Here is a 23598-nt window from a genome sequence, read left to right on the forward strand (position 1 = left end):
ACTAATAACTGCTTGTAAATTAAACCGCTAACACACTGTCAGTGCAACAAGGCCACACACAAGGTTCGCGTCTAACTGTTGGGCTTGTGTTCAAAGTTTGAGCAGTCTCATTAGACACAAGAGGTTGCAGACATCTCTCATCTTACCTCGCCAAATGATCTCCTAACATCTTAAACACAAGGCTGGAAGAATCAGGGAGGGATGGCAGGAAATGAAGGTGTTTTGGGAGAATAAAAAGACGAGAGTTTTTGGAGTGTGGCACCCGGGATCTGATCTGTCTGCTGCCAGCCAGCCGAGTGTTTAAGAGGTATTAGCGGCCCAGCAGGATTCTGACATAGATGGATGTGGGAGGCTGGTCAGGCTCTGCTGCCATGTGGTGAGAACCATTATAAATACAAGGCAGCGTGGAGTCTGGGCGCGGCGGGCACACACACCATGTCTCCATTAGACGGCACCGGGGAAGGGCATCCCAGTGGGGGACAGAGATGACCACTAGGACACACCGTTTCTTAATACTACGCTTAGAGTCACTGGGTTAGCTGTTACACAAGTCTCATGAGCCTATATGCTTGTAATCCCGCTCACTACGGAAAGGGTTGTAAATGTAATCCCATCAAGAGAATCATGCTCAGCAGCGGTTGAAAAACAGTCCCACATTAAAACCTCCAGCGGCACCCTCGAGTACAAACAGTAGTGTAACAAACACATAAAGCCGATTGGAAAAAGAAATGGGAAGTGAAGAAGAGAGGAGGGGGGTTCAGACTCACGTGTAAACTGGGGTGGTAAGTAAGGACGCCATTATCACACAGTGTGACATATTTCTTTTTCCATTCCTTGTTGAGGGATTTGCCACTTCGCTTCAGAAGGATTCCCTGTAAGAGACAAGGCATCACGGTGAGCATATGCTCTTCACAAAGCAGCATGGTGGATAATATGAGCCATTATGGATGTTAAATACTATAAAACAGCATTATTATTGTCATTTCAGATTCGTTATGGCAGTTCTCTTTGTGGCACGTCATAACGCAAACAAACATTTTAAGTGACAATTATGTAACAGTGTGGAAGTGGTGATTATACATTTAAAACAACATGAAAACATAATAGTTCGATGTAATTAAATCCCTTAAACTGTCATTCTTCATTATAATTTGCTGGGTGACAGGTTTAATGATATGTTAGTTTTTCCATTGTGATTATTCAACCTGCAAAGTTGGCCAGGTTCCTCTGGCACTGAGGTCTTTCAGAGGGAGAGACAATCCAATTTGCCAGACCTCCTCCCTGCATTCATACACATAACATGCTGAACTCTGGAAGACCTCTCAATCCGGGGATTAGGGAGTGTGATCTCCCCTCTTCAAAACCCACTCAGCTATTATTCTTTTCTACTTTATCTTCTGGCGCCTTTTAGGGCATCAGATGGTTTCCTTATCTGCTGAGTAAATCCACTGGTAAACAATGCAGTTCCTCTGCTGGAGGTGGCCAAACGCTGCTGAGTGCAGGGGCCAGGAGGCTCTCTGGGGTTAAATAGTGAGGAGGGGCACGCTTAATTAGGGGATTAAGCCGGGGCAATGTTTGTGCTTTTACAGCCAGGGCCAGTGTGTGTGTGTATGTGAGCTGAAGAGGAGGGGGGGTTAGAGGGGGTTGTATTTTGCTAGCCAGGCCCATCCTGCAGGCTTTAATCCTTATTAACACATCAGGGAGAGCTGACCCTCGGTGACCTGGGCACCAGGCTGTGTGCCGACAATCATCCTAATCCCAAACCTGATTCATTTGAGGGGGGGGGGGGAGAGTTTATTCTTCTTAATATCTTATGAATGCACTTGCCTGTTTAAAGATTCTCACTGGAGATACAAACAATTCTGTAAATCTACTCCACCAAATTCGCTCTTCTCAATTAAAGTCATTAGGTAACGGAGAATATTGTAATCTTTTCTGATGTTTTCTACTCCTAAAATCTTATTTTACCATGGGGAAAAGTTATTAAAGTTATAAAACTAAGACCACATAGAAAAAACAAACCAGCATTGCACAACAGTTGCCTGTGTGTTGCTGACACTTTATAAATTCAACTGAATACGTCTTGTTTTGCATTGGAATAAAACAAAAAGTCAGACAACAATTTTGTCCTTATTGTCCTTATTTGATCTAAAAATATATATTAATATGTTGTAACTATTCTGTTTAAAAAGCATATTGTATATATCCTTGGTTCTGATGTTTTTTCAGAATGAAATATTGTGTCCCTGAATCGATAACTTGCTGACTGCCCACAATTCTAAACTTAATCAATAAAATAACTGTAAACACTTTTTAAACGACGCTCTAATCATACAAAGTAAATGATGCAGTCCCAGGGCCTCTGGCGACTCTATAATACATGTTTTACAAGCAAATATGTTGCTCATCTTGTGGCCTTACTGAAGCATTCATAAATCTATACATGCAATCAGTGCGGCGCTACATATATTTATCAGAGCTGTGTAGCAGATCAATAAAGATGCTTAGAAAATAATGTGAAAATCTTTACATGTGCAGACTAATTTCTCTGCTGTTTTATGTGAACAGCTGCTGTGACACATCTTTCATAAAGCACGCCACTGTCAGTTGCCGGAAGACAAATGATTTGATATAATTTGTCATAATTGTTTAATTGTCTGCCGCATTTGGATTGAGCAGTGTGGTGGTTTGGCATCAAATTGCAACATGTTTGGAGCCCTGTGCATTCGTACAACACTGACACACACACACACACACACACACACACACAAAGAGATGAGTGTGTTCAGGCTGTGCGACATAAGGAAACAGGCCGATCGTCAGACGTGTCTCTGTGGCTACACAATTGTCATATCTACACAGAGGAGATAGTGTCTTTCCCTTCTTTTGTCAGACGACCAGGAGAAAAGCTGCATCCTGCCACTGTGGCTGACTGATAGGACAGCCCTTTGTGACAGGGAAAAGTGTGTGTGTGTGTGTGTGTGTGTGTGTGTGTGTGTGTGTGTGTGTGTGTGTGTGTGTGTGTGTGTGTGTGTGTGTGTGTGTGTGTGTGTGTGTGTTGGGGGGGGGGGTCGGAGATGGGGCAAGAATGCACTCACTGCTGTTGGCGGCTCCTCAGCAGTGAGTGCATTGTTATCCTCACTCACTATTTTTATAGATAGGAGGAGCAGAGGGAAGAGATGGGGGGCTGTGTGTAATTTGGCTCGATGGGGTGAGGGGGGGGCAGTGGTAATTAAGCCCACATTGACACTTTGATCTCCTTGATTGTGCATTTGACTGGCCTGGAGATCAGCGAGTCACACGGCGAACCCCCTCTCTCCACATCTGTATAGCCAAAAAAATCCTTTGTAGATAAAAGAGGGGGATGGCTCTTGTCAAAAGTTGCCATGAAACTCAGAGAAACTGGCCCCAGACTTTAGAGAGGACCCCCCCCCTGTAATGTACTGGAGAAGAATGGGAGAGTTTACAGTAAAGATCGCTCAGAGGGGATTCTTTCTAATGTGTGAAAACCAAACTCTGCTCACCAGCACTCATCAGATTCACCCAGCTTCTGCAGGGAATTACACTAATCTACAATAAAACCAAGAGCTTTTCCCAGATAACATGTCAATTAAATGTCTGCAGAATAGCCACTATTAGGTTTTACATTTAAAATTGTGTTTTTTTAGGGGGTGATTTTAGTACTGCCTGTTCTCAGTCGCTTAACCAAATGAATCAACTAACAGTAAAATTGACTTAAACATGTGATTGTTAGTCGACTAAGAAATTCTCAAATGCATTTCTTACCGATTTTAGCCATTGTTCAGGTTGTTGGGCACAAATAAAACCCCAATTTTAACATCTGCTGTGTTAATAAATATGACTGTGATGTAATCCTACATTTTTTAAACATGTTATAACATTGTGAAGCTTTTGTATCTATTACAAGAACATCTAGTATCTGTGGCAGACAGACGGACCGATAGATATTGTATGTTAAACTGGTTTCTCCACAGCATTATTTTCTGATTGAGTGAGGGGGCTTGGAAGTGTCACTCTGCCATTATTGTTACCGCTGGACCAAAGCCTTGGCAATTTTCATCCAAAGGGAATGAGAAGGTCTGGCTCAACATGTTCAAAAAAAGGACATTATCTTGTATCATTTGCAGGTAAAGAGGATAATATAATGATGCTGACCCATTTTCAAAAGCCCTCATATAATCATAAGTGATTACTAATCAATGTGTCAATTACTTCTCCTTCGGTTGTAGACGGACCTTTAGAAAATGATCCTCACTCAGATATGTAATTTGCTGCTCAGTACTAAACAGCGGGTCCTTTTAAACAACGCATGATTACATAAAAAATCATAAAGAAAAATATGATAAAAAACACTTGTAATAATCTTTTACGATGGGAAAAAACTTGTCAAAATAGAAACGGCAGTATGTGATCTGTAGTTGTTAAGCACAACGTTTCTGCTTATGAAAGTACCTCAAAAAACAAATAGTCAGAAACGAACACTAAAGAAAATGGTGTCTACTGGGATATCTAATCAGATTTCCAGCTAATCCTAGCTGTCAAAGTCTATTATATGGATATGCATGAATGAACCTTTATGCAAAAATACTACCCACGCACAATTATGAGCAATAAAAACAATTACATTTCCACTGGGAGCAAATGTTTTTCTATGAAACGGTGCATCCACGATTTGAATCTAAGATTATTATCCAAATTGATCACAGGATTGGAATAATCTCTCCCCAACTGAGTGACTGAGATTCATACATTTTATACGCATCAGTACATCATATTTTTTGAAAAGTTTTCTGAGGCTTTGTTATGCTTTAAAAAAAAATATATGTAGACATTGAATACAAAAAAAACCTTTATTTTAAGTTAAACTCATTTGAGAAACACACACAATTCAATTTAATAATTTTCCCGCAATTTACTGGGTCAGAAATGCATTTATTGTGCCTTTAGAATTTCAAAAGCTACTTCTTTTTTTTAATTGTGATATGAAGACCACAAATACCAATAACCTTTCTGATGTTATGTCTTAACCTCCAGCCTTCTTTTCTCTTTGATTCAGCGACACTTGTACTTGTTGAGTTATTTATGTTATGTTATATTACATCGCCATCTTGTGGTAAAAGCAAGACATGACAAGTACACACTGGTATACTAAATCCACTGTGATTTAAATCTTTAACACAGAACATCCACATTTAACAGACAACAACGTCTTATGGCACAACAAGGATCATACTTACCTAGGTAACTATAAGAAATGTATGGTAGAAATGAGGAAAGTGTCTTACCTGTTTGATAGGTATGGCCCTTCCACTGCCTATGCTGTCTGTTTTACTGTCAACGCTCTTTGATTGTTCACTGGCTTTCCGTGACTGCAAGAAAACAAGAAAATCAGTCAGCAAACTGAAGCAACAGTAAACAGCAAAGCCTTGTGGGAGTTGTGGGGTGTGAGGGGAGTTTTGGGGGCAAAGTTGTGTGTGTTGGGGTGTGTGTGTGTGTGGGGGAAAGAGAGAATGGGGGTCAGAAAGAGAAGTGAGGGTTTGTGTTTGGAGCATTGTGAAGAAACTCGACGTTGCAAAATAAAAGTCTCAAAAAGAAGCTCGAAATTAACAGACAAGCAGACCAGCGGAACAAACAGCAGTAACACCAACGTGCAAGTTTAAAATAAAATAATAAAGAGACCAAACCAAGACCACAATAGACACATGTCAACACAGAGGAGACCAAGGACGACCACACATTGAGTCATGACTCAGCCCTGAAACCCTTTGGGGATCCTTCCCTCTGTGAGAGACCCCGAGCGGGCCCTTAGCGGACCTGCAGACCCACTGCTGCTATACCAGTGTAGAGCCAGCAGGGACTTTAGCATAGTCGCTAATAAGGGCTTTTGTAGCATGATACATACGTTACATTTCACAACAGGTTAAAGGGAGAGAAGGGGAAAAAGGTTATCAAACAGGAGATGAAAATTAGAGTAGCTTCTGTCGACCTTTGACCTACAAAACCTGGTAGGACAAAATCATTTTGCAAATATTAAACAACATTACTGTCAGAAAAGTTAGAACATTTCAAGTTTCTGGTCATGCCTGTGAGAGGAAAAAGTGGTTAGACAGGAAATATAACTTTACATGAAAATCAATTTGAAAAAAAATTCCCACCCCAAAACAAGTAGAGATGTGACACAGGTAGAGACAGACATGAGTGTGTATGGTCTCACTCAGAACATGAGAAATGTCCAGTCACCAATGGAGAAGAGGTAGAGTCTGAGTTCAAGTAAACCAACTCTGGTGTTTATATTTTTTCCAACATTTTATTTTTTTAATGATGACTTGTTTAGCTTCTATACAGACACCATACAAAGCAAGTCACAAATTCACTTCAAAATATCCAACAGATTGAGCCAAACATTGCAGTTCCCACAAAATATAGGATGAACAATAAAGGCATTATTTCATATACTCCTTATATGTATGTACTTTTTATAGAGTACCATTGTAAATAAAATACAATACAAGATATACAGCAGTCTATATTTTCGTCAATCCGTTCATGATAGAAAAGCGATTATGCAAGAGTTCATAATCTCTGTACCAAACCTAAACTGAGGAAAATAAATAAATGAATAAAAGACAATCGAATGTGCAAAAAATAACTTAAAATAAATAAAAGTAAAAACAAATGTTAAGTTTAACTACATTCATACAAGTCGGTGCAACCCAGTGTCATTTGTTGGCAACGTTCAGTATAATATCTCTCTGTAATACCTCAACACCCTCACACTCTACGCTGATTTTTATGAAGGCCTTCATAAAATAACCCCAAACTACTCTAAAATACCTCTATGATAATACATTTATACCACATGTTTCAATTTCATTCAATACTCCCTGGAAAATAAGAAGGAATCAAATAAAACCAAACCAAATGAATGTAGGAAATTCGAAAAGGAAGAACAAAAAAACAACTTGGCATGTCTAGTCCTTGAGTCCTCATTTATGGCGAAAGGCAGTGTGATGTGGTGTAAGGAAAGGTTGTGTCCATTGGGTGGCTGGATAACAGTTCCAAGAGTGACTTGACTGTCCAGCGTGTGTTTGTATGGCATGTCTGAATGGGAGTGGGGGGGGGTAGGGGCGGGCAGGGCATTTCCAGAAGAGTCCCTAGAGTCTGTCTCGCTTTGTGATATTTGACAGTCTACTTTGAGCGCGCTCGAATGAACTCGACTTAAAACGCAAAGTCCTATGGTTTCCGTTTAGTGCAAGTTCTCAATAAATAATCTTCTCTCTATCGTGATTGGCAAAGCAGGGGGACTCTCTTTTTAAACGATCATGCTCTTCTAATTCGGAAGGAGTTGGAAAGCCCTTTATGTTGAAGAAAGGTTGGAAACAGAAGCACGAATCTGCAAATATTGAAAAACAGGGTCAAATGTTTTTTTTCTTTCTTTTCTTTGTTTAGTTTTGGTTATGGTTTTAAACGTGGAGATCCAGTAACATGTCAAGTGATTAAAAACATGGAATGGAAAACACCTAATGGCAGACATTAATACATGGATTAAATGAATAGGAATGGATGAGTGGTATGGGATTAAGTATAAAAAATGCCGTAGTATTCATCTAAATTCCTAAACAGTGTGCTTTTCAACACAAAAAGGGACAGACAGCCTGAGACGTCAGGAACAACAGATTACAAAACGGATCGTTTGGAGTTATATTGACCATGGAAGCACTAGGAAAAAATATGTGTACTGTGCTGACACCTAGTGGCCGACGACAGTAATGGCAAAACTGGCTTGAAATGATTGCGGTTGGTGAAATTGATTTGTGACGGTGGTGAAAAGAAGAAGTGATAAAATCTTCTGTCGTAAAGCTTTGAGTTGTTTACTTACTTACGGCAAAAACAACATAATAAAAAAAAAAGGTTTATAGTTTGTTAAGGGGCTTTTCTAATGAATAAGTAAGTCTTAGATCAGATGTGTTGTAGTCAGATTAATGCTGGGCAAAAGACTGATCCCAAAAGCGATTATCTTAACTCGAACAGTTAACTCTATAAACTGCACATTGAAAGGGGACATTTTAAAAAGTCCCATTGCACAGCGGGATATTTTTTTATCTGATTATAAGTGAACAAAATGAATTAACTGCAGCAATTTCTTCTCTAATCTGAGAACAAAATACCTTGTATGTAATGGCTTGGGTAAAGTGAGTTTGATAAAGTGAGTCTGATATTGATCCGTCAAAGCTTGTCTACTGATGACTTTAAGGCATATTTTCTTTCTGAATACTTCTCTTTAAACTCCCTAAAAATTAACATAAAATGAACTACTTACAAGAAAACATGACAGCTTTCTGAATGGCAGCCTGCTGTCTATCAGCGAGAGCAGAACTTTTATAGAACTTTGTAACACAGATGTCAATATATATATTTTTAAAACAGACAAAGCTAGGAAAGGGACATCCTCGATATTGTTGATGAAATATTTTTCTCTTTCTGTTGTTTTGTAAAATGGCAAAAAAGGTTGGCACGGCAAGTCTTCGTCTCCTTAGCCCATCGCACTCTTCAAGTGTCACTGAAGAAATGTCGCCCTGTTAACTTCCCGTTCCCTCCTCCTCTGCTTCCTCCTCCTCCTCCTCCTCCTCCTCATCATCATCATCATCTCCCTCCCCCTCCCTCCTCCCACCCCCGGCTCGCTGCTCCTCAGAAGGTCATGAGCTGAAACTCCCGCTCGGCTTGCCACTCCGGCACCCACACTGGGTAGGTGGCGTGCTTCGGTATCTCCATGACGCGGATGGGGAGAGGCTCATTTCTCTGGTGGACATGGTTAGTCACTACCTAGCAGGGGGGGAAGGGAGACAACAAGGGGGAGCTAGCAAACAGCCTGTACTGCTCGGAGGCCACAAAGCCTGCGGCTCCCAAAGCAGCCGGGGTAACAGGGAGAAGGCAGTAGGAGATATAGAAGAGGGGGGGGGGGGGGGAAGATAGGGATAGGATAGAAAGAGGCAGAAGGACAGAAGGAGGGAGGAGACAGGGGTCAGAGGGCAAAGGGGTGAGGAGGAAGAAGACAGGTGGAGGAGAAGAGACATTTTAGAGGTGGGGAAGGGTATAGGGGAGGAGTTCAGAAAGAAATAATCTCATATAGCCGGATCTCCGTCTTATAAATCAAACTAAATTGTGGGGGAAAATATTGAAATTGTGGGATAAAAACAGGGATACGTTACACTTTGGAAAAGCTGACTCGGGCATTCTGAAAACCCACATTGGCTTTTTTTGGGAGGTAAAAACAGCCTCTGCAGGACTATTTAATAACAATAAAAAAGTCATTTTTAAAAAGGAAAAGAGTTCCTGAAGACCTCCCTGAACTCTCGGAGGCAGAGGGCTGGCCATGTGAGATTAGGAGAGGCTTAGCAGCGTAGAAGAGGCTGGAGTAGAAGAGCAGAGAGAGGAGGAGAGGGGGGGGCAGGCTGGGTAGAAGAAGGGGGCAGAGGCTACAAGTAAAAGACAAGCTTACGACAGCTAAGGAAATTAGAGTGGTTAGTGCACACATATGCTATTGGTTAGAGCGAAGGGCAAATACGACAGGACACGGGGTAGAGAGCAGGCAGACAGGGGGGGGGGGGGGTGGGGGGGAGGGGGGGGGGGGGGAGGGGTACTGGGCTGGTTGTGAATCTGGGAGGGCGAAATCGGATTTGGGCCAGGTTCGAAGTAAGTTGGGTAGAGATTGGGGAGTTTTTTTGTTTTGTTTTTTTTAGAATCAGGGAGATGGCTGGGTGAGCATTTCTGTCTGGAGTTGGGGCGCTGATGAGAGGTGGGTGGGTGGGGGGGGGGGGGGTGCGTTATTAGCAGCGTGTTAACAGGGCATTGGCTGGCTCGGACTTTTAGTTTAGCTTGGAGAAGTGGCGGTTTGTTGCTGCTGTCTCCTCCCAAAAGGGAAATCACTGCAAAGAAAGGATCTAGTAAAAAATAAGAGGGGGAGGGGGAGGGAGGTCAAACATTTAGAAAAGTGCAGAGGGCCTAGTTTGTTATGGGTGAGATGAAAGACTTAATCCATGGGCACTTACTACATCCAATTGGAAAAGAAAAAAAGGACATGTAAAGAGTTGTTTTCCACAGTGCTTATCTTTAGTATTTGCTTTGAAAAGAAGGGTTTATACTTCTAGAGCATATTTGGGGATCTAATTTAATTTCTATTTCTCCTTTGCTCTTTGTGCTGTGTGAACAAGACGCTTTCTTTGCCTGCATGGGAGGCAGGAGAGGTGGCTTTGATGCATTTGGAGCTACCCGTCTCCCTCTGGTGGACAAAGTGTGCTTGGCAACATGCCTTCTAGTAGTGTGAGTGGGTGTTGCTTTGCATCAGCTGTCGCATACTTACTGTGAAAATGTTGGAGCGGCGCTTCGACTGCTTGCGGATGGGCGTGGGCGTGTTGGAGGAAGCGATGGTCTCAATGCGCATCTCCCGCTGACTTATGCTGGGGGTGGAGGGAACAGAGGAGGAGTAGTCGCTGAACGCACCCCCACCATTGGCCGCCTGGGGAACAAGAGAGATTAAGAGGAAACGACAGAAACAGAAGAAGGGAGGTAGGACGAGAGGGAAAGATGGAGAGATATTTATACTGAGGGACATTCTTTTTATTTTCCCACACAGATAAAATAAGTTATCATTATGAGAAGTGTTACACATACAGAAAAGAACAGTGTGCCGTCTGTGATGATTGGAGTTTTACCTGGTTGATGTGAACAGAGGGGATGGCTGCAGCGGGGACTGAAGAGTGGCTAGGAGAGTTGGGGAGAGATTTGCACGGACCAATAGAGAGCTGCTGCTTTTTCCTCATGGCCACAACCTTCTGGGCAACTGGAGAAGAGAGACACAGGAACACATTGTTCATTAATCCTGTCAAATGACTCCTGATAAACATCTTTTTTATTCAAAGGAATTCGGAGAAATTTGGGAGACTTAACAAGAACAAAGAAACAAGATTCAAACATGTTCCTCAGTAGATAGTTACTACATTTCTACTTTCTGAGATTAACCCTACCACACTACTGAGAGATCAAATGACATTTTTAAATAAGAGACATCTGCTGAAAACACTTACCAATCATTAACTACTTAACCAACAGAAACTATCTTCCTTTTGAAATGACTGTGGAAATAAAATAAAAAGCACTCAAACTAAATGTGTTTGTCAAGGCTTTAAGCCTCAGTTAATCTCTCTCTCTTAATTGTTGTGACCAGCCTTTGTTTATTTCTGTTTTTTATCTTCTTATTTTCTAGTCCCTTGTTTTCCTTTTTGTCCCCCCCCCCCCCCATGGCCCCACGTCCTATTGTAAAGCGTCATGGGGTTTCTTGAAAGGCGCCATATAAATCAAAGTTATTATTATTACTATTATTACTTGGATCATGACTTTTGTTTTCATGACAAATTCATTTGGAATATATAGGGGTGTTGTGATTAACCCCTACTGACGATAATCAGTAGATGTAGAGAAGGCACTAACTACAACACAAATGTACAAATATGTACTCTCAGTCAATTCGAACGTGATGTTTAGCCAGCGTTTACAAATTAAATTGGCAAAGTGTCATTCTCACTATGAAGAAAGTTAATTAATCAAATGTTCTAAAAGACTGTAAACATAACAGTTGCTAACTTAATTAGGGGAGAAAACTAAGGGCAGGTATGACGTTATAACGTTTTGCACATATGTATGGTGTTGTCAGAACATTTCAATATAGTCTTCTTTGAGTGCTAAAAGAATAGTATTGTTCTCTTGTTTCTTTATAGACAGAACACCAACAGAATATTAAGCGAATGAAGCTCAACAAAGTAAGCAAAGCTAATTCCAGCCAGACGAGGAAGCATATGAGCACATTATCACAAACACCTCGGGCCATTTGTTTTCCAGTCAGGTAATAAGCAACATACTGCAAGGTGGCTCACACACATCTCCTGGGGAGTACTTCTATTTCCAAGAAAAGTAATCATATACAATTATGCCTGCAATTTCTTTTGGTGTCATTCACTGATCTCTACAGAGAGCTGTTAGCCAAATGAGACTATAGTCACCATCTGAACAACCAGATTTGCCATGCAACTGGTGCAACATGCATTTAATTCACGGCACACACCAGTGAGGGACTGGGTGGAGCGAGGGGGGGGGGGGGGGGGGAGGGGGGATGTTCGTGACGTGAATTAGCGCCAGGGGGAAAAGAGAGATGATTTGATGTTACGCCGACAGCAGGGACCATAACGCCCGGCTGCTTCCTTCAGCATGGCAAACACAGAGAAGGCAAGAGATACAGAGCGACATCGCCAAGCAGCCGAAGCTCCTTCATCTCTTTTAATTATTTCAAAATTGGGCTTCAGGAAGCAATTACGGCAAGGAGAGAAGACAACGTGCCTGTGCATCAAGTCAATGACATGCAAAGTGAACGCTGTGTTACATATTCAGATGTTTTGTGTAGGGATGACAGGCTTTGAAAGGAGCTGCAGCCTTAGGGGATAATGTGCCAGAGTTAAAGCAGCCAAGTTTCCAAATGACAGTTTCATGACTTCAATTATGGATTCCGGGAAAAACTCTGAGTTTCCAAATACTTTTAAGAGACATTAAGAAAGCACTCCACCATTCATAAACAAATGAATATTAACTGGTAGCTTAGAGGCCCACATTGAAATCATGATTTTAGCCTCCGTGATTAATAATTGTAGTGTTTGACGATTGTGTTTCATTGAAAAGGTCTGGTGTATTATTATTTTAAGTGAGCCTGTTAATGTTACTGTTCACAAAGTATACTGCCAATCATTGTTGCTGAGCAAACCGCATATGAGTCAAGCATGCACAGGCATTATTGCATGATGCTAACAATAACTCATGAACAGCAGGAAGTACTTCACAATTAGCGAGGAGTGAAGAACCAATTTAACAACTCATGTTTGAAAGAAGTGACAACATCGTCATCATGTTAAAGCTACCTCTGGTACTTCCTGTTTATTCAATGTTTGTAACTTTTTTGGCACCCCTCTTACCGTCCTGAAAGACGCGCTCCACATTCAGGCCATAGGTGGAGCAGGTCTCGTAATATGTGCAGCGCTTCAGGTCGTTTGACAGCTTTCTGGCTCGCGAGTCATCGATCACTCTGGGGTTGGCAGCACTGATGGCATCTAGGAGGGGAGGAAAACATATTACACAAAGATTTCACTTAAATGATGAGGCTGGTGATACTCAGTTTTTTTTGTTTTAGGCAATGAATTTAACAAAGAGAGACGGTACTTTTAAAGGTCACCTATTATGCAAAATCCACTTTTTCATGTCTTTTATAAATAAACATGTGTCCCCTCTGTGTAAAGAGAGTCTGAACGTTTCAGGAAGAAAGATTCTCTCTCTTTTTGTCCTGATCCATTTATATAAAAACCTGTCTGAAATGAGCTGATCAGATTTTGGCCACTTTATGATGTCATAACGATTTTTTGACTTGTGCAACCATTAGCCAATAACCAACCAAGGTAACCCCCGCCCACCTTATCACCTGAATCTCCTCCTAGAGCACCATTGTGTTCTTTTTAACCAAATATCTCTCAGAGGGGCGTGGGGAGGGGCTCCTTATTGTCATCTAAAGTAACAGACAGAGAATCAGCACTTTTGAAACAGGGCTGAAACAGAGGGGTATATGGGATGCTACAATGCACGATCTGTTTGGTATTTCGAGCCAAACACTTCAGAGACATGTTTGTATATATCTGAGAACTATAATATATTGATGAAAAACAGTATAATAGGGGACCTTTAATTTAAATTAGTAATTCCTTTTCGCATATGAGCGCTGTCGTTTAAAAGTAACATTACTAGAAGAGGAGTAAGTAGTTGTTAGGGAACATTTTCAGCTGCGGATTAACACACATTGGATGTGCTAGTGAGTTACTCCGGCAGCAGGAGGGTGTATGTAGGATTAACTAAAAATAAACTACAGAGCCCATGTTCACTGTAACGAGAAAACATGTCACCCACTGCGACAGCGGGGCTCACTGATGTCTTCTCAGAGTTTTTAAACAACAAAGGAGCACGCAGAAATAAGCTACAGTATGTAAAACTTGTTAATACGACAAATCAGTGTCAGCTTTGGTCTTGTTGAGGGATTTGTGGACAGTGATCAAATCGTCTGTGTAAAGACAATGTTAGAGAATGTAGAGCTGCATCATGGAGATAGCAATATCTTGAATAAACATACATCAGATGTAGGGCAATCACCTTGTGTTCCAACGAGCACCATGGGGACCTCAGCTGTGTTCCTGTAGCTGGATAGGCGCAAGAAGTAATTGTAGACTGTCTGGAAGCTGATCTCATCCTCCAGGCTGAAGACGAACACCACCGCATCCACCCAGGCAGCAAACTGAGGACGGAGCAGAGAGATGTTGAAGGAAGCTCTGTGAAATATAAGCTGCCTCATGATTGCACAAGAGCATTCACACAACAGATATTTATCGTCTGGGAAACATAGCTTTTTGTTACTTTATTTGGATGTTTAGCTTCACTGTGCAGAATGACGAGACTCTTCATCATCCATCTGCTGGAAAGGTTATGTTTGTCTATGCTCACTTTCATTAGGAGTTTAAGAAGTGTGCGCACCAACAACATCCCACATCAAAACTAGTGTGGAAGCCAATCATGATGTAATATGCAGAAACTTTAGCAGCAGTATTAACTGGGACTTTTCAAAGTTAAGTTTCTCTGTGCCAGTAAGTGCATTTTCTGTGCAGTTTATCATATATAACATTAGCACATTCATAGATCCTAGAAGGAGAGACGTTAATGTAATGGTTTTTAATAATGCAATTTAACTTTTTGGTGGAAAAAACGATTGAGACAGAAATTATTGAACAAAAATGATGTCTTAAAAGCACATTTTTAATGAATGTAATTTGTTCTTTAATGGCTCCCTGAAATAAGTGTGAAATTAGATGCGGAGAGCTTAACTATTATGTGTTGCCGGAATTCACTCCAGTGAAGTTCCTACATACAGACAGAAGGGGGCAGTGTAGCAACAGCCATGGTGAGTTCTTGATCATAGGCAAATAAATGCTTTTAGGCGATATAAAAGTGACTGATTAAACACAACCACTGCATTTCATCTATTTTCTGTATTCCCACTGCTATCATAATCTAGGAATGTTTGTATTTGCTCATCTCATATATTCACAATCCAGGCATAGTTTATGATCAAACAGGGGAGAGATGTCTCCCTTTAGTGCAGGAAATCAATCCTAATCAGCACGCATTGTGGGAAAGACGCTACAGAACCCAGAGTAGTGCTTGCAGTGACAATCAAGGGATAACTATTCCCCCACAATGCCTTCATGTCCATCGAGCTTTCAACCCACCCAGACCCCCCCATAAGGTATGAATGGCAAATCAAGCCTCCAAGCCACAACTCTGCTCAGCCTCCTGTGAGAGTGAACATAATGGAGACCTTTAATTACGCCAATAATTACACAGGCAGCTTAAAACTGAACCAAACACATTTCTATTCCCCTAATCTCACTGAGCATAAGGCAAGTGGACATTTGGAGATTTGCCAGGGTTGGTATCAGTAGCTGCTAATGGAAATGCATGGTCAAATCCCACTGAGATTACATGTGACAGTGCTAGTAGTGGAAAGTAACAGCATACATTTACTTACATACTGTACTTAAACATGCATTCACTATTTTTGGGCCACTTAAAACAAGAACACACCAATCTTTGGAGTTGATATGGTGAATGTGTTGGCAGATAGTTGCTCATTTACACATTGGGCAGACACAATGCACACAATGTTTACAATAATTCTGTGTTTCATTACTGCACATATCTTATTCCAATTCAATTTCTACGATTTCAATCATATTCAATGTAAATACTGCTATATTTTACTATATTTTTTGAATGTTATTATAGTTTTCTATCTGTGTTTTTAATTTTTGTTTTATTTTTAAGTATGCACCACAACACCAAGTCAAATTCTTCGTATGTGTTAACCTACCTGGTAAGAAACCTGTTTCTGATTCTGATTCATACATTTATTTAAATACTGTACTTAAACATGGGTTCACTATTTTTAAGCCACTTAAAACAAGAACACACCAAACTTTTGAGTTGATATTGTGACTTAGTTGCTTTTTTTACGCATTGGGAAGACACAAACAACATTCAAAGTTGTAATTTGACCTTCAGACAAACTAAAGTGCTATTTACTCTTTATTATTCTATAGCTATTTTGGTCTGAACTAACTCCTGAAGGAAATATCTGGCTCATAAAACACAAGTGCCTCAGTGTGTTCCCCAGGTAGACGCCACCATTATCTGTCTGCAGTGTGACGCTGTTGAGAAGGTATTGTGCAGTGTCAGAATGACTGCATAAATTGCATCAGATTTAGTGAAGACCGCTTTTTTTTTTTTTAAAGGTAGCTCCATTCATCTTAATATTTCAAATACGCACAGGGGGATCAGGTGCAGAGTTTGACCACAAAAAAATGTTTTGGCTGGGCCTACCCATTGATCTGTTGCTGCCCCTTAAGTGCTTTTGGAAGAACAGGCAGAGTGCTGTCCCGCTGCTCCAAACTGTCCTGCAGAGAACCAATGGTCTGTCTCTAACAGTTCCTGCCTGCATGACAGTTTCTGTCTGACACATCTTGCAGCTTTGGCCTTAAGAGACGTTTTTACAGGATTAACACTCTTGGTGTTAACACAACATTATATTGATTCTTTGGGCAACTTTAGAAACCTCACAAAATCTGCCAGGATATGATTTTGATTCGAGGGCTGCGATCAATAAAAACCATATCATACGCCCATTTAACTAATTCAGTTACCTTTATATCGACTCGCAAGAAGTAAAATATGATGTGACTATTTTAAGACTGGGCTCACTTTATTTTAATGAAAAATACTCCATACTTTTAATTTAAAAAAATGTTTTAAGTGCCACACTTTCATGCGCTTGGACTGAAATGGTGAGACGCGCAATGGGAATTTTTGGTGTTGATGTTTTCACTTTGATTATATTGTATTGTAGATATTGAATTGTGCATCATGGTTAAACCCCTTACCTGCAATTCTGGAGGCCCTCCCTCATCTCTGATCAGAAGTAGGTAGCTCTGTCCATCCACCACTATTTCCTTCTTGAACCGTCCACCTGAGGAAGAGACATTTGTTAATTATTTTGACTGAAAAGGTTTGTTTCAAGGTCATTCTTATAGACATGTTAAGTCTGGCCATAGCTGCTGCAGGATGATATTGTTAATTTTTTAAGATAACTGACCACCAGGGGGTTCCCAAGCAGAAAAAGACTGCAGAGCCATTTCACACTCATTAATCATAAAAACAATGAGGACATCCTGGATACCAAATTAAATTTCAAAACACAGTTTGACATGGCTCTTAAAGTTTGTAGAGACATGTATGAGACTAAGTGCAACCCTCCATTTAGTCCCCTGAATGTTTTGCCATTAGGATCATATGCCAACAGGAAACCAGGTCTCTCTGGAGCCAATTACGTGGGCGAGAAATGGCCATTTAGCGTGTCTAATGCACAGCTGCTGAGGGAACAGGTTCAGAGCCACAGCCACAAGTCCTGGAGAGGCCAGACTTTCTCTACAAAAACATTATCACGTTCAGAGCATCACTTCTCTGCGTGATCTTCAGAGGATTAGAACATTGGTTTTCACAGCATTAACATAACTCATTACACCTTGCAATAAAATGATAAGTCAGGGAGAGTAATTTCAGAAAAGAGACTAAAGGAGAGAAGAGGTGATGGGAGATACAATCAGAGGCGAAACACGTCTTTGCTGACGCGCCTCAGGACACAGCATGTCCACTAGAGAGAAGTGGGGAGCGAACACTGCTCAGCCTTGAGTTTCTCCCTTTTTAATTTCTTCTCTGATAGAAATGCATATTCCTTGCCTCTAGCAAAAGCTGGCTGCAGATAAAGAAGAGATCAGTGGGAGAACTATGCAGTAAATTAGATTTCGCATATCATTTGAATAGTTTGAGATTCCTGCAGTGATTAAAAACATTCAAATGAGAAAGTTGTGAGAATATAGATGTCCCTAGGAGTGAAATGGTGTCTTATGAATACGAAAATATGCTTAAAGCCATTTGACAAAACTGAATAATGCACACATTTGACAAGGCCTGGGAAGGATTTGTTTAAATGTATCAAACAAATGCTGCAGTGGATGTGAGCGCAGAATAAAAGTACACCTGTTACAGATTTTCGAGGAGTTTCATAAGAGGACACGTTGGCTAAGATATTCATATGGTTAGATAATAGTCGGAGAACGGGGATCACAGAGATCAGCCTTGTAATTCTTGATTCTCTCTGCAAACCTGCATTTCAAGAACTCCAGATCTTACATCACAGAGGAGCTGTAAGGGCCATACAGTAGCCGAGCCCTGTCATTTTTAATAGGCGGACAGTATTCCTGTCTCAGCAAGCAATACATATCCACTTGAGCCACACTTCCACCCCGTTAAGTCCACTTTAGCCCGCTTGGCAAATAAGGGATTCTCCCAGCCTCTGAAGTCCTGCTGCATGCTGGTTGTGTAACAGAGAGATTCACGTACCACCAGCCAGCTTTTTTTTTTCACAGAGCTTTTTGGGGGATTCAGACAAAGGACTGAGAAAGGACTGAGAAACGATGTGTCTGCATGTCTCTGAATCCCGTTTAAAAAGGGAAAAAAGATGTGGAGGATCTCGTTACACAGTGAGAAAAACTGGATCAGAATGATACAGAAACCAAAGATTTATCAGAATACGGAGCTTGGCAGCACGTTCACACGCCACGACAGATTATGGAAAGTCTGTCTGAAATCAGTATCTGTACTGGAAGCATGCGGCTCCGGTGAAAACATGGGTGGAATTTGAAGTAAACCTTTCAGTTGTGTAATCATCCAGGATGCAGTTTTCTTTATATAGAGCTGAGCCAATACAATGCATCCAAAGATCTTGTGCTGTGAATAATAAAAAGAGTGAGGCAGGCTACAATACCTCTTTTAACACTTTTCTACATCACGACGAAAAAAAGAAATTATGAATCATTTCAATGTGTTGCTCAGCCTTACATAAAAAAGAGGCGACTAACAACCTTGCAGACAGCCTACAGAGAGACGGCGAGTTGGTAGGCACGGTTAACACGCAGTAAGCATACTCTGCTTACACGGAGGCTTAGACCTTGACACAGAGCCACAATCCAACGGAGCTCCATCCGGTGTTGCTATGGAAACACACCCCAGTATCTTTTTTTTTTTGTTTTTTTCAGATATCATAGCAAAAGCCCAGGAACAAATGACTAAAGAAACAGCCATCACTGAACCTTCCTCTGCTGGGAAACGCTTCTGCGATGTAACAAAATCAATCTGGAGTGAAGCCATTAACGTGAATATAAAACAAAGAGAGCCCGTATGTTGTATCACAGCAACGCGCTGCAATGGACATATCTGAGCCGACATGTTTCCTTGATTACAGCGAAAAATGCTTGTTCTGTTCTTTTAGCATTTCCAACATTGATTTCTCAAGGACTAATTAAGCTATGAGGATTCTTTCTCCCTTGGTGCAGCATAATGCCAGAAACTAATTATGCGCTTCATGTCTCATCCTCCCTATAATTACAGTAAAAGGAAACACTGCAAACCCTTCAGAAATGATCAGTTAACTCTGGGTTGGCTAACATGCTTCTGGATTGGATGAGAGGAGGAGTAACATGTCAGGCCAGAAGGGGGGGGGGGGGGGGGGGGCATTCTCATTATGATTTTGATTATGATACATTTAAGAAAATCTGATTTTTAAATCTCAAGAGTCAGTTAAAATGGCGAGGGGTCCCTTTCCAAGCATGGTCAACTGGCACGCTCTCCACCAGGACATCCAGGATGCAAACAGCCCCTGATGGTTATAAAAAGACACATTTACAGTCCTTGAGAAATGATGGGGTTTAGTTTACCTTCTAGTTAGTACGGAGAAATCTTCACAGGCCTTACTCACTGGAAATGTTATGCTTTGTCATGAAAAACACAGAAATCTATAAGAATGCATCCAGGCAATTATCAATGTTGGCATCAGGAAGCTTGATTCTAATTATTTATTTATCTTTAATATAAATGTATTAGACGAATATACTCTCATAAGGCATCATGCGTCATGTAAACATCTTTATATGCTCAGCCTAATATTGGTATCTGTCTTTACAATGTAGCAATCATTGCCAAAATGCTTGAACAAAATAAAAAGGTATTCACCAGCCTGCAGGCTTCTGTATAATTGCACTAATCAAATGCTTTTGAAACACACCAGATTGTGAGTAATCTAACATCAAGGCTTCTCTTGATTTGCGAGAGGCTGACACTGTGGAAAGAAAAGGTTTCAATCTGTCAGCAGGCATGTATTTCATATGACACGTTGTCAGGTGAATGAGGCCATAAGAGCCACACTGAAGGTGTTGCATTAATCTAAAGCTTCTACAGATTGATTGAGTGTCTCACATGTCTATAATCCCCTCTGAATCCACACTTCCGACAGCAGACTCTTACCTTCAGGAGACTCTTCCTGCACATATGTGCCCGTCAAGTACCGGTGGACCAAAGCAGACTTTCCACTGGACAGATTTCCCACAATGCCCTGAAAGGCGAAGAGCAAAATACAGTGATTATTTCTGACAGGAATAGGTACAAACCAGAAGCATATGTAGACTTGAAGGACAATAATGATGACGGGAGTAAAAGTCTCAGCACAAGGTCGTCTCAGTTAGTGTTTCCGGAGATTTAAACTTCCACTCTATCCACTGAGTAAGGTCACGAAATTCCCGTTTAAAGCTTCGGAAACACAAGGTTAGCGTAGCTTGTGTTAGGATGTGTTGTTGACAAGCTGCTGCTTCCAGGGTCAAGATGGAACCTTCAATCTTAACCATGGCAGTGGCACAAAAAAGTGAAATGTGCAATTTTTGCAAGAGTTTTCTTAACTTCATCACCTGGGAAAGGTTTTCAAAACAGTTTCTACTTACAACAGCCTAACCATTAGAGCCAAACCGATCACTTAAAAGCTTGTAAAATACAATATTGTTGTTTTGACATTTGTGTAACAAATGTCTAAGTAACTGTCTGAGTGTCCAAGCAATTGATATAATAACTGCCTTGAAAATATCGTATTGGTTGGCTTGTAAATACCATGCAAATACAAAATAGAAAGGTGACTCATTTTGATTGAGATCTCTTCAAGTACATTTCACTTCAATACTAGCATTTATTGAAACAAACTGCTGCCTTGAAGGTACAACATCAAAAAAGAAATGTATCGAATGCTTAGAAAATGTTGGGGAGTAATGGAAAGTACATTTGGTTTATAGTTAAGGAACAAAACCCTGAAAACCACGATCTGGTTATTTACGCGGGCCGGTTAGAACATTATGAGGAAAGTCCTCCAACATCGGTTTGGTTGCAGTCTTTCCCCCGCTTCCTCTCCCTGGTGTCTAGACCAGACCTGGCTATGGTGCCTTCAGGGGGATGCGTGGCGGAGGGTGGGCTGAGGATGCCAGCACGTCTGGGAAGAACAAAGGCTGCAACATGCCTCATCTCCTCCCTCTCCTCTACCCACCATCACCCTCCTCTTCTTTAGATCATTAGTTGGTGTTAAAGTCAGGTATGGTTCTAATTATAGGGAGGTTTGAGGCACAGAAAATATCTGTTTAAGGCCTTTCCCAGCCTACCCCCTCTCTATAATTGAAGTATATATATATATATACCATATGGTACCCCAGCAGAATAAACTATGAATAAGCTTTAAGTTAGCAAAAGTTGTAGGCTGTGTGTAGTGAAAGCAATGAGTCAACAAAAATCGACTTTGAACGTACCGCTGGAGCAGTGTTCCTGCTGTTTGACTTTGTGACCTGCTGGTATATAGCCCTCATGAAAATCAAACGCTGTATCAGCACTAACCAGTACAACACTTTGAGTCCTCTTTGTAGATGTTCGGATTTGATCTTGGAATTTTGCAAAGTGCGGACTTGATAATCAAAAGATAGAAATGAAATAAGGTTTGACCACAGTTAGGTAGTCATTGTGAAACTACAGTACCACGGTACAGCTCACTGTTGTAGCAAATGTTTAAAAGGCTCTCTTACCCTTTGATCATTTAAACTAATCATCAGGAAGTGTTTTGACCCCACTTCCTGTCATTATAACTGTGGTATGAACAAGAAGAAAAAGATTTTGATGTCAAAATGAAAGCTTTGTAAGATCTTCTTTTCAGTATGACCTTGTCGCTTCACAGGATTCTTTGAATGTTTTGAAAAAAGAATGATTGCTATTTGGAGACATTTTATTCATTCTTCCCAGGTCCATTTAACAAACCCCTGTGTGGAAGCTGCCAATGAACACCTCAGAAGCTTAAAAGGAAAACAGACGCATTTCAAGTGTTTGAAGCCAAAAAGGTAAGTTGTTCTTTGAGCTACTTGTGAATTTCCCCCTTTGTATTTCACTGAAGTTTTCTCTTATGCAAGGTGCAACAACAATTAATTCATCTAACACAGAAATATTATTCAAACTGTCAGATTGGTAGAGAGCACTTTCTAAAGCCTGCTAGTCGTTATGAGTGGAAGGAATTAAATCATGTGACGATGTTAGTTGTGCATTTGGCAGCGGCTGTGTGTGTGCTTCACTGGCGGGTGGGATCCGACCCGGGATGTGTCACTAGTCTAGCCCAAAACTGTCACTCATTTCCCGTCCTTCTGCAAGCCACCCTCCATCTCCATGCCAACGCATCTCATTAAAAATCACCCAGTACATGCCAGGGAGAAGTCCAGCCAATCTCTCTACTGCTCCCTCATTTTAATATGCAAAACCAGTATTACAAGGACAGAACATGTTTCCCATTGACATTTAAATCGCCCAGTAAGATGAAACCTCGGAGGGACTGTTAGTAATATAAAAAAAGTTACTCACCACTTTCAGCTCTGGCACTGACCGACTCAATGTCCATTCCTGGCTGTTGACGAAAGAGTCTAAAAGGAAAAAGGCAAAAAACTAAATTAAGTCGAGCAGAATTTAAATGCATTTCCAGCTATTTTAACCAATTTGACAGCAGCTACAGATTATATGGCATTAACAGAGTTTTCCATTGGATGATGGTAAAGGAGAAATCATCTGTGCCCCTGCAATATCTGACCATATGCATTTTGAATGACTACTGTTTACGATGTTTTATTTGATTGTTCCCTCTGTGTTAAGTGTCCTGTCTGTCTGTAACTTTGTGTTGTATTGTTACCACTGATCGGGTCTCTCTTGAGAATGAGACCCTGTGTCTCAATGAGATGTTACCTGTATAAATAAAGGCTAAATAAAAAAATTAATTTAAAAAAAGCTATCTACATTGTGTGCAATACATTTTGTGGTGGATTCAGTAGACATTCGTTAAAGCCTATCTACAGTCTGGTCAGGTTTGTAGTACACTTTGACGTACTGGCAGATAGAAGATTGTGATGAACTTTTATGAGAATGTCATTTCATCTACTTTTTTCAAATCATCTTTTATCTGCTGCACAGTAAAACGTCACAGCTAACTTC

The 23598-nt window shown here is 40.8% G+C and overlaps 1 protein-coding gene across 3 annotated transcripts in view; it reads right to left on the reverse strand.

Annotated features, from left to right (window-relative positions):
• The window catches only part of agap3 (ArfGAP with GTPase domain, ankyrin repeat and PH domain 3), a 114837-nt gene that overhangs the window by 40367 nt on the left and 50872 nt on the right, over positions 1-23598 (reverse strand). For all 3 annotated transcript variants that reach the window (XM_034137521.1, XM_034137522.1, XM_034137519.1), the window contains exons 2-10: positions 22978-23036; positions 20572-20659; positions 17094-17179; positions 14257-14398; positions 13038-13172; positions 10734-10861; positions 10382-10537; positions 5307-5390; positions 768-872 (exon numbers count right to left, since the gene is read on the reverse strand). In XM_034137521.1, the coding sequence (XP_033993412.1) occupies positions 768-872; positions 5307-5390; positions 10382-10537; positions 10734-10861; positions 13038-13172; positions 14257-14398; positions 17094-17179; positions 20572-20659; positions 22978-23036 (983 nt within the window). The remainder of the gene's footprint in view (positions 1-767; positions 873-5306; positions 5391-10381; positions 10538-10733; positions 10862-13037; positions 13173-14256; positions 14399-17093; positions 17180-20571; positions 20660-22977; positions 23037-23598) is intronic.

Source organism: Trematomus bernacchii, unplaced genomic scaffold (assembly GCF_902827165.1).
Source record: "Trematomus bernacchii unplaced genomic scaffold, fTreBer1.1, whole genome shotgun sequence".
Lineage (NCBI taxonomy): Eukaryota > Metazoa > Chordata > Actinopteri > Perciformes > Nototheniidae > Trematomus > Trematomus bernacchii.